The 11,945-nt window shown below is 38.1% G+C and overlaps 1 protein-coding gene and 1 pseudogene across 1 annotated transcript; one reads left to right on the forward strand and one right to left on the reverse strand.

Moving 5' to 3' along the window:
- Positions 1-2,111: 2,111 nt before the first annotated feature.
- On the reverse strand, positions 2,112-4,876 carry LOC142173218 (uncharacterized; annotated as a pseudogene).
- Positions 4,877-9,852: 4,976 nt separating this feature from the next.
- LOC142167863 (uncharacterized) lies at positions 9,853-10,521 on the forward strand. The gene has a single exon (XM_075228101.1). The coding sequence runs from the start codon at positions 9,853-9,855 to the stop codon at positions 10,519-10,521; it is 669 nt and encodes a 222-aa protein (XP_075084202.1).
- The last annotated feature ends 1,424 nt before the right edge of the window (positions 10,522-11,945 follow it).

An 11,945-nucleotide genomic window follows, 5' to 3' on the forward strand; every position in this document is an offset into this window, starting at 1 on the left:
GCGCTCATGTACATCATTCTTATTTCTTAGTCAAGGTGGTTTACATTAACCTGTGCTGTCAATCTGTTTGCTTGCTCTAGTGAAATTTCTTCAGGTTTTTCTTGGTTTCTGAAAAATAGATTGTATTGAATGAACATCTTCTCCTGATGTATCTTATATACTGCTTGTTGTTTGTCTTCTCCCTGGTTCTGGTTTTGAAGTTGTTTGTAAGTAACATTGTCTTCCATATTATTGGTTAACATCATTTGCCATTTCATTCATTGTCTAGAATGGAACTGACATATTTCACCTTGGAAAATTAGGTATTATTTATGCAAATGAGATGAAGGAGTCAAGACTTAAATCGCTCACTGCTAATTTACATCGCATGGGGGTAAACAACACCATTGTATGTAACTATGATGGGAGAGAGGTTAGAACCAGACTATTTTGCATTCTTCCATTTAGAACTTGCTAAATTTTTGTTTTTATATTTATATTTCATACGGACAATGTTGTTCTACCTTCTTCCCCATAAACACTTCTTCATTGAAGTTGCTGCAAGTTTGTTTCAGTTGAGAACATTTTGCCCCGTATGTCCTTTTTTTCCCTCAGTTGAAAAAAATGAGCAATTCCAAATCTGCTGCAAAATCGCCGGCTCAGTCTGAAGAAATACAAGGTGCTGATACCATTGAGAGCATTGACCTACAGAATGCTGAAGGGGATGACAAGCATTTAGAGCAAAAAGGCATTGCAAAAGAGAAAAGCATTCAGATAGAAAAGGTGTTGGACAAAACGGTGGTGTAACTAAAAATGGGAGTAGAAATTCAATCGGTGACAACAAAAAGGAGGGAAAAGAAGAAACCCCCTCCTAGAGAGGAAATTGCAGTATCTAGGTAAAGTTCTTTAGTTCCACGATCACGAGTTGGTAAACACTGATGTGCTAATGGAACAGAGTTAATTTCAGATCATATAACCTATTCTTGTCTTCAAAGTTTTTGCAGGGAAGAGAAGAGGATAGCTCTTAGGGAAGCAAAGCGAAAAGCCATGACGAAGAAAAAAGCTGGAAACCAATGAGTTCTTTGTAACATGGGAGTTTTGCGATATGCGGAGTATATTTTCTCAGAGGCGACATGAGCAAACACAAAACTAAAGTTGTTCTCCGGCGATGTTGTTAAGCTTAACTCGGGAATTATTAGCAGCTGCCAGCTGGTGGTAATATTTCTGCTGTTGGTTGATGAGTTTGAGATACAGAGGATTGGAGATCATGTATGGTTTGCTTTAGAAAATTGAAAATTAGGATTCATGGTTGCTCTAATCCCCATTCCCTTTCCTGACCGAAGTCACTAAGGAGGGGCTGAGCCGGACTCAATTCCTCTGAGCTTTGTCTTCTCTTCTAAGATGATTGGAGGCTGACAAAAGAACACTCTTGAAGAAGCTTTCTTTTGAAAATGTCTTGTAGCAGGACCCAAAGCCCCTTCTTGAGTAAGTATGCACATAGTATCAAAAATATCCAATGAAACTTTCTTTTGTCTTCATCACCTGTTCACCAAAAGTTAGCTAGCATTTTTTTCAACTGGTCCAAAATTTTGTATCTGTAGTTGATGATTTACTTTATTCCTTTTGGGAGTACACAATGAAAATTACTATAAAGAGAAAAGTACTTTGTATTCCGTCATCTATGTCAATCCTCAGTCATATATTCTGTCTATCTTAATCCTTAGCTATAGTTTATATATCTGGATTAGGCTTATGTTTATGATTTCCCCAAGACTTTGCGTGCTTCTTGTTCTTATTCCGTCGTTGTCCATGCCTAAAGAAAGTGTTATAAGATTTTGCTTGGATTTATGGCTGTAACTAGTAAAGTTGTTGTCGTGTGACCAGGAGGTCACGGATTCGAGCCGTGGAAACAACCTTTTGAAGAAATGCAGGGTAAGGCTGCGTACGATATACCCTTGTGGTCCGGCCCTTCCCCGGACCCCGCGCATAGCGGGAGCTTAGTGCACCAGACTGCCTTTATGGCTGTCACTTCCGAACAAGTTCAGTATAAGCTCCTATTAGACGAACATTTTGGTCTTGATTCAAGCTTGGAACACTAGAATACAAATATTAACACAATTAAGATTCCGTGATCCTTATATTATTTCTTTCATACAAGAGGTAATTAATATGGATAAACGTTTTCATGTTGGAGAAAATAACTTTGAATACATAGGCAAATAAAATAATATTATATGTACCTTATGCAGGCATTATTGGAAGCCTTTCCTCTTGTGCAGGCAGAGAGTGCAAGTCACTACCATTAGCAAGGCTATTGAACTCCACAGATTTGGATGGCATTGTTGGGTAGCGTCTTTGACAGAATGTCACCAGTCTTCTAACTGAGTACAGGTATTTCCTAGTTGTCTCATTGTTCATGTATGAGCAACACTAACATTATTCGTGTGAATCTTCTCGCGAGCTGAACATTCATGAATACCAACCATAGTCACACCAATAGGCCAAGGCGCATTACCAATTGATATATCAATGTATTGATCCATTGCAGCTATATATTCCCTCTTCCTACAGCATTCAACCATCACAATTTGTGCTTGCCTTCTGTCCTCAGCAACTAACTTTTTCCTGCACAGCTTGAATAACGGATTCAAGTCCCTTACACATTCCATAAATGTAGCTACCCTCCGGTTTTGATCAGCCTGATTAGAACTCCTGATATTCTCATCAATCTCCTCATTCCACTCATTCAATAACTTTTTGAAGAACACAAAAAAATCTTATCCTCATCACACAACTCCTCAAAATTCATTTTCATCCTCTTCAAATCTCCCGCTTCCCCAGACCACACTGTGGGGTTTGGGGAAGGTAGTGTGTACGCAGATCTTACCCCTACCTTGTGAGGATAGAGAGATTATTTCCAATAGACTCTCGGCTCAGGAAAGTATAAGCACCACATTAATGAAAATATAGACAAGAAGGGACAGCTCCAAAAAGCCATATAAAAGCAGAATAAAAAACAACAAGACAGTAAGGTGATCAACAATGAAAGAAAATAACAGTTAGTCATAAAAACCTACTACCAACAGAAAGTGAGATTGCGTGCTAATACTACTGTTATGAACACTCTAGACTACCTACTCTACTACCCTAATCCTCGACCTCCATATCTTCCTATCAAGGGTCATGTCATCGGTCAGCCGAAGCTGTGCCATGTCTTGCTTAATCACCTCTCTCTACCTCTTTTTTAGCCTACCTCTACCTCTTCGTAGGCTCTCCAATGTCAACCTCTCACACCTCCTCACCGGTGCGTCTGTTCTCCTCCTCCTCACATGACTAAACCACCTAAGCCGCGCTTCCCGCATCTTGTCCTCGATAGGGGCCACACCCACTTTATCGTGAATAACCTCATTTATGATCCTATCAAATCTGGTGTGCCTGCACATCTATCTCAACATACTCATCTCTGCTACCTTCATCTTTTGGAGATGAGCGATCTTGACTGGCCAACACTCAGCCCCATACAACATCGTTGGTCTGACCACCACTCTGTAGAACTTACTCTTAAGTTTCGGTGGCACCTTCTTGTCACACAAAACACCGGAAGCGAGTCTCCATTTCATCCATCTCGCCCCAATACGATGTGTGACATCTTTATCAATCTCCTCATCCCCCTGAATAATAGACCCAAAGTACTTAAAACTCCCTCTTCGAGGGATGACCTGCGAGTCCAGCCTCACCTCCCCTTCCCTTCCTTGAGTCTTGCCACTGAACTTACACTCCAAGTATTCTGCCTTAGTCCTGCGCAACTTGAAACCTTTAGATTTCAGGGTCTGCCTCCATACCTCTAATTGCGCGTTCACACCGTCTCGCGTCTCGTCAATCAGTACAATATCATCTGCAAATAGCATGCACCACGGCACCTCCTCTTGGATGTGCACGTCAGTACGTCCATCACCAGAGCAAATAAAAAAGGGGCGAGTGCCGACCCCTGATGCAACCCCATCATAACCGGAAAATAGTCTGAGTCCCACCCATCGTCCTCACTCGGGTCTTTACTTCATCACACATGTCCTTAATCAACCTAACGTATACAACATGTACACCTCTAACCTCCAAACATCTCCACAAAACCTCCCCCAGAACTTTATCGTACGCCTTTTCTAAGTCGATGAACACCATATGCAAGTCATTCTTTCTCTCCCTATACTGCTCCATCAATCTGGTAACAAGGTGGATGACTTTTGTAGTCGAACGCCCCGGCATAAACCCAAACTGGTTCTCGAAAATAGACACTATCCTCTTCAATTCCAGAATAGATCTCAAAAGGTCATTTGTTTGCCCCTCAGTCATATCGCTATCATCAATTTCAAACAATCCAGCTTTCAGTAAAAATTTCACCTATCTAGCCTCGCCTCCTCAACTTCTCCGAATAAAGTTACCGGTTGTTTTAGAAACCTTAGTCACTGAATAACGTACAATAACTTTAGTAGCTAACGGATAAAAAAACTACTCTTTCAAGCACTTGGTGCTCACGCACCGCTCAATGGGGACGCCGGTCGGCAACTTACCGGTGCGTCTAATAGAGATAACAGATCCTCCAGCTGAAAAGATAACACCCACAGAAGAAATTCCAGCAACATCAAACTATGCTAGTGCTCTAAAAGCTCCGATTATCCCGAGCCCTAGCCCTAATCGCCATGGCAACCCCGATGTCAAAGCTCAATTTTCTACCCACAATGGGATGCCAGCAGTAATATTCAAAGCAAGTGACTACTATGGAGTTATGGCGGAATAATGCAAACTTACAATTGTGGGCAAATTTCTGAGAACTCGTCCCCACATTGAGAAGATGCGATCAAGCTTTGCGGAAAAAATCTCGGTGAAAGGTAATTGTCTTTCGCACAGTGTTTATAGACTGCTTTAATGAAGATGACTTTAAAACTATTTGGTATAGACGTTCTATAGAAATTTAAGGGAAAAATCATGTGGTTAGAGAAATGGTCGTCGGGTTTTAAACTCGATGAGGATTCCCCTGTTGTAACAGTGTGGGTCCTACTCCCAGGTCTATCTTTCCATTGTCATACTTGACACTATGTCAAGAAAATCCTTAGTCCAGTTGGTATCCGTCTATCCATGGATGTTTCTACTGATTATAGAACCCGACCTAGTATGGCTAAGGTCAGGGTGGAAGTCAATCTCACTAAACCGAAGTTAAATTATGTATGGGTAGGCTAAGAGGATGAAGAGAACCCACTTAAGGGATTTACTCAGAAATTGGAATATGAGAGTGTCCCAAAATTTTGTAGACATTATAAACTTTTAGGACACTCTATAATCCAGTGTAGATTTGCTGAAAAAAAGAATACTGCTGAAGGAGGAGAATCTGCGAAAGAGAGAACAGTAGCTAATACCAACAAGTAGAATGTCCCAAAGGTTACAATTAAAGCTAGAGCAAACAATGTTGAAATAGATAAACCTGGCATTCATAATAAGGCAAACGATGTTGAGGGTTTGGAAGTTGTGAATGCAACACAAATTGACGGAGGAAAAAAAAAGAAGAAAACCAAGAAGAATGAAAAAGAAGTGAATCAGATTCCGGAACTCCCACTAACTACTGTTATGGACTCCAGGAAAAATAAAGAGGAAAAAGGAAAGGTAGCTAAGTCTACATTAGCAAAAATACTAGAAAGAATCAAAAAGAAGAAGAAAAAGAAGTAGAAAATCCCCCCCCCCCAAAAAAGTAAAGTTATCTTTAAACGAGCAATACCCCAAAAGAGTAGTAAGAAACAAGAAGAGGCCAATGGTTCAGTTCATATTAGTAAGGAGGCTAAGAATACCAAAAAGAATAACCAACAGAAAAAACTCACAAGCAATTTGGTGGAAGAGGAGCATGAAAAATACAATTAAAATACCTTCGCTCAAAGAAATGAAGAGTTGACTCAACATACTGAAGACAACCACACTACTAATATTGCTAAAAATATGTATCACATTGAAGAGGAACAACAAGTAGAAGACATAGAATGTGGCAAGGCTCAAAACATTGAAGAGAACCAATTGGCAAAAAGTGAGCAGTACTCCGAGTCAGTCAGTTATACTTCAGAAACAAAAAAACAAGAACCAAGACAACTTTTTGTAGACCTTCCTTGCAGCCAACCTTTGGAGAAGGAAACTCCTACTGTGAAGAGAGTTGCCATGGATATAGAATCTGTGCAAGAAACTACATCTCCTGAATCCATGAGCTCTGAAAGCAGGAATGACAATATAGAGAATACAGTGACAAAGGGAAGGGTAAAAAACAAGCCATATCCACCCTTGTTTTTCATGATTAATACAATCTTTTGGAATATAAGGGGGGTTAGGACAAAGAAAGAAATTCACAAATTAAAATATCTCATCAACAATAACAAGATTGTCTTTGTAGCGATCATGGAACATTTTGCTAGTGAGAACAACATTGAGGGTTACAGGAAGTTTCTGGAATTCCAACATAGGGCTGCCAATTTGAATGGCCAAATATTGTATTTCTGGAACAGTCAATGTGACCCAATTATTGTTGCTAATGATGAACAACAAATAACTTTACACATAAAAGAAAGTATGCATGATAAAGGTTTTTATGTCACTGCAGTTTATGCAAAGTGCACAACTGTAGATAGGAAAGATCTTTGGAGTAGCATAGATAATATTAACATGATCATTGACGGATCATGGTGTGTTGGAGGAGACTTCAATGTTATCATGGACCCAGATGAAAGGTTGGGTGGCAGACCCCAAAGAGCTCACATGAGTTTTGACTTTGTTACAATAATGGAAACTTGCGGTCTCGATGACATTGGTTTCACTGGCCCTAAATTCACCTGGTGAAATAATTGGAGGCCAAGAAAAAGAATTTGAAAAAGATTGGATAGAATTTTTGTTAATGATCAGTGGGTACAAGTTTTTCAACATAATTATGTGAAATATTTGGTAAGGACAGGTTCAGACCACAGACCTCTTCTAATGAAATGCCATAGTGATCAGCATGAGATCATTAAGTACTTCAGATTCTTGGATTTCTATACTGAACAACAAGATTTCTTGGAGGTGGTTCAGGGAGTATGGGACATTCATGTTACAGGGAATGCTATGTGGAGACTAATGACTAAACTTCAAGTCCTGGGAAAGAAGCTTAGTCAAGGGTTCGTCTGTTATTTTTCCGGCCCCAGGGGAGTTTATTCGACCCATTCCCCAGTCTCCCGCAGTCCAGGAAAATTGCGGGTGATATCCACTAACAGATTGGTTACTGGGAAGTTAAGGTCCATATACTTGAAGATCTTGATATTCAGTTGAACTATGAGAATAGCAGGGAAGAACTCAATCGGGATCATGTAGAATATACAAAATGGTTGGGTTTACAAGAGTCTCTTTTGAAACAAAAGACTCAAACCAAGTGGTTTCAGAAGGGAGACTACAATACTAAGTATTTTCATTGTGTTCTAAGGGAAAAAAGAAGAAGATTACAACTTCATAGAATAAAGAATAGCAGGGGCATATGGGTCAAGGGGGATAAAAAAATTGCCAAGACTCCCACTAAACATTTTGAAAAGCTGTTTAATCTTCCTCAACCTGTGATCAAGCACAATGTACTTAGTTGCATTCTGAGGTGCCTCACTGATTTTGACAATGTAATACTCTCATCTATCCCTGATGAAACTGAAATCAAAAATGTTGTATTCAGTCTAAGTGTAGATAGCAGAGTTGGTCCTAATGACTTCAATGAGACCTTTTTCCAACACTGATGGGAGATAATTAAGAAGGATGTGATTGAGTTTGTCTTGGAATTCTTTAATGGAAAAAATCTCACAAAGTTTTATTCTCACACCTTTAGTTCTTATCCCTAAAGTTGAGTCCCCTTCTAGTTTTTCTGAACTAAGACCAATTAGTCTTAGTAATTTCACTACCAAAATTATTTCCAAAATTTTGGCAGAAAGACTCAACGTTCTTCTTCCCAATTTGATCTCTGCTAATCAAAGTAGATTTGTTAAAGACAGGCTCATTTCAGAAAATATTTTGTTAGCCCAGAAAATCATCCAAAATATTTCCAAAACTAATAGGGGAGGAAATATGGTTATAAAACTAGATATGGCTAAAGCATATGATAAGATGTCCTGGTCATTTATGGTAGAAGTTCTATGAAGATTTGGTTTTGAAGACTATTGGATAGACATGATTTGGAGGATGATCTCAGATGTTTGTTATTCAATCATCATTAATGGCACTAGAAGAGGGTTTTTTTACTTCGTCTCAGGGATTCTAGCAAGGGGATCCCCTTTCCCTCTCTTTATTTATCCTGGCAACAGAGGTCTTATCTAGATCCCTTAATACCCTTCATGAAAATGCTGATTTTGTTTCTTTCACCATGAGCTTCAGAGGCCTTCTTATTAATCACCTAGCATATGTTGATGACATAGTCATTTTCACCAGTGGCAACAATAGATCAGTCAAACTCATTATGAAGCAGATAAGAAACTATGAAGACTCCTTAGGGCAAAAAATTAATAAAGATAAGAGTTTCTTCCCCACTGATCCAAAGGCTGGGGCACATAGAATAAACAAGATGAGGGAATGCACGGGGTTATGGAAAAAAACTTCCCATTCAATTATCTTGATTGCCCTATATACATAGGAAGGAAGAAACTTGAATATTTTGATGGAATGTTGACTAAAGTGGCCAAAAGACTTAACGGTTGGCAGGGAAAAATGTTGTCTTATGGTGGCAGGGTGGTTTTGATTAAAAGTATCTTGCACTCCTTGCCTTTGTACACCTTGTCAGCTATGAGTCCTCCTAAGGGCACCTTCAACCTACTGAAAAAACACTTGGCTAGATTCTTTTGGGGATCTACTAGTGATAAAACCAAATACCACTAGAGCTCTTGAAAAAATTTATGTCTTCCCAAATATGAGGGTGGTATTGGCATTAGAACCATGGTTGATATTAGTAATATGCTTGCTATGAAAAGGTGGTGGAGACTTCAAAACTCAACCATCGCTATGGGCTTCTTTCCTTAAAGCCAAATATTGTATAAAGTCTCATCCAACCTCTAAAGTTTGGACTTCTGGAGACTCTCATGCTTAGAAACATCTTACTGTAGTTAGGAAGATTGTGGAATTAAATCTCACTTGGAAAGTTAATGCTGGTAACTGCAGCTTTGGGTGGGATAATTGGACAGAGAAAGGCATTTTAGCAACTTTGTTCCCTGATGTAGCTGGTAGTAAAAGGAGCTCTGTTAAGGAGTACATTACAGGAGGTCAATGGAACTTGGAAAAGCTTGGCAGGGTTGATGTACAAACTGTGCAACACATTACCAGTATTAATATTGGAGATCGAAATGAAAATGATTATGCCACTAGAATCCTACAGAAGATGGAAAATACTCCAACAAAGCTGTCTGGGAGATCATAAGATGCAAGAGACAAAAAAATGAAACATGGTACAAATTATGGCACAGATGCATTCCTTTCAAAATTTCCTTCTTGGCCTGGAGATTATATCATGGTAAATTACCTTTTGACGAGACAATTATCAAGTTTGGCAACCAGTCAGCCTCTAGATGCAATTGTTATCAAAGGCCTAAATGTGACTCTATTCATCATACTTTTAGTGAAGATGAGGCTGCTTGTAATCTGTGGAAGAAGTTTGGTATGCCTTTGGGTATTAGACATCAAAAATGGTCTGTTAAGAGGATTCTTCAAGAGTGGTAGGAGGTGAAGCCTAATAACAACATTCATATGCTTCTGCTACATATTATTCCTATTATTATTTTTTGGGAAATCTGGAAAAGCTAGACCTCTTGCAAGTTTAGAGATAAAAAAAGATTTATGCTAATCAATATGGAGCAGAAGGTTAGCTGGACAATTCAAGCAGCTGTGACAGTTGCCTTTCCTAACTGCAAACTTAATTGGCCTTGGGTGAAAGTCTGTGAAGAGGTGGAGAGGATGCAACCAATAATGAAGTACTGGACGGTCACATGGACTAAACCAATAGGAGATATGGTGAAAGTAAATACATATGGTAGTTTTATGGACACTAGGAGAGCAGGTATAAGAGGGGTGGTAAGAGACTCTAATGGAGATCTCCTCATGGCTTTCTCAATACCTGTTCAATGTAAAAGCAACAACGAGGTCGAAGCTGTGGCAACTAAAATTGGTGGTGAATGGTGTATACAACTAGGCTACACCAGATTTCATCTAGAGCTTGATTCTCTGATCGTGGCCAACATGATTACAGAAGGATGTACCAAGAATGTAAAGATGGAGCAGATCATCAGAGATGCCAAAAGAAGTATCACCCAAGTAGAAGTTGTGGTCTCTCACTGCTATAGAGAAGCCAATCAGGTTGTTGACGCGTTAGTCAAAAGAGCTGCAATCTCTGGCAACAATTCCTATTTCTACAATTTTCAGAATCTCCCTAAAGAAGCTAGAGGTCCTTTCCTACTAGATAAATGGCAATTACCTAGTATAAGAAGTAGACATGACAAAGTTAATTTTTTTGTAAGCTAATTCATTTAGTTTTTCTCATGGAAGAGTAGTTGTAAATTTCTCCGTCTTCCATGGGTTTTTTGAAGACTGTCTTTGCAACAGTCTTGTGTATATGGAAGGTCAGGTCTATGCCCCTCTTCTTTTGTCATCTTTACCTTCTATATACATGGTAGGGGTCAAGCCAAACCCCCAACATCTCAGGAACCTTTCTCTAGGTGATGGCTTAAAGGAAAAAAAAAGGTGGCGAATAACTTCTTCTCGCGGAAAGGAGGCTGATGATGAATATTCCGGTTTAATCACCAGGCATTGTATGTCGGATTTATTAACGGTAAAGTTCTTCTGTTCTACTAATAGCTTTTTACGTAGGGCTTTCGCTTCGGCTTCACGTTTTTCCTCTTCGCGAACTCTTTTTAGGCGTTTCTGTTCAATCTCCAACTTATTAAAAAATTTCCGGCCACGGAGGTCTTGGGCTAGGATTTCTCGTAGCTTTTGTGCTTCCAGTTTGAGTGTATATCCATGTCGTGAATTGGAGGTTTAACTACTTACGGTGAGAATCTTATGAATTCGCATTTATAATTTTATATATAGAAACTTTGCATAGCAAAACTTAAAAGGGTAAATTTCACAAATGATCCTTTTTTTCACCAAAGTCATATAACTTTGTTTTCTTACACAAAAATTATATAACTATAACTTCTTTCATCAAAGTCATGTAACTATATTTTCTCACACAAAAATCATAAAACTTTTATAAACTCACACAAAAATCATAGTGATCGAAAAATATAATTTTTCAGTAATATTTTCTTATTTTGTAATTTTTTATTTTTTATTTTCAGTCTAATAAATAATAATCCAATTAAAATAAGGACGACCCAACCCGTCTTGGCCCACCCGATCCAATACTCATATATATAAATTAAAATAATACTAAGAGTGAATAGTAAATCCTTCAAAACATGGTATTTCTATTTTTTATTTTTATTTTCAAAATTTTTATTTAAATTGATAGCATTTTTATTTCAAGTGCTCTCTAATTATACCTTTATTTCTCTATTTTTTTGTCAGAATCTCATGCATTCCGAACTAATTTTTTTATGAATAGAAAATTCACTTTTGGTATTATTTTAACTTACGTATATGGGTATTCAGTCAAGGTGGGTTGGGTTATTCCTATTTTAAGGAAATAATATAAAGTTTGACCGGTCGGTAATATTATATCGAATATAGCTTATATATATATATATATATATATATATATATATATATATATATATATATATTATCGGCTATTATTTTTGGAAATAGCTAAAAATATACTCATATTTCTATTTTAATTGGATAATTATTTATTAGACTGAAACTTTAAAATAAAAAATACTACCAAAAAATTTATTCGACCACTATGATTTTTGTGTGAGTTAGTGAAAGTTTTATGATTTTTG

This window comes from Nicotiana tabacum, chromosome 2 (assembly GCF_000715075.1).
Source record: "Nicotiana tabacum cultivar K326 chromosome 2, ASM71507v2, whole genome shotgun sequence".
NCBI classification, from domain to species: Eukaryota; Viridiplantae; Streptophyta; class Magnoliopsida; order Solanales; family Solanaceae; genus Nicotiana; species Nicotiana tabacum.

Bases quoted from the DNA above. Each gene is read 5' to 3' on its own strand.
- LOC142167863 (XM_075228101.1), top strand. From the start codon at position 9,853: ATGGAGCAGAAGGTTAGCTGGACAATTCAAGCAGCTGTGACAGTTGCC.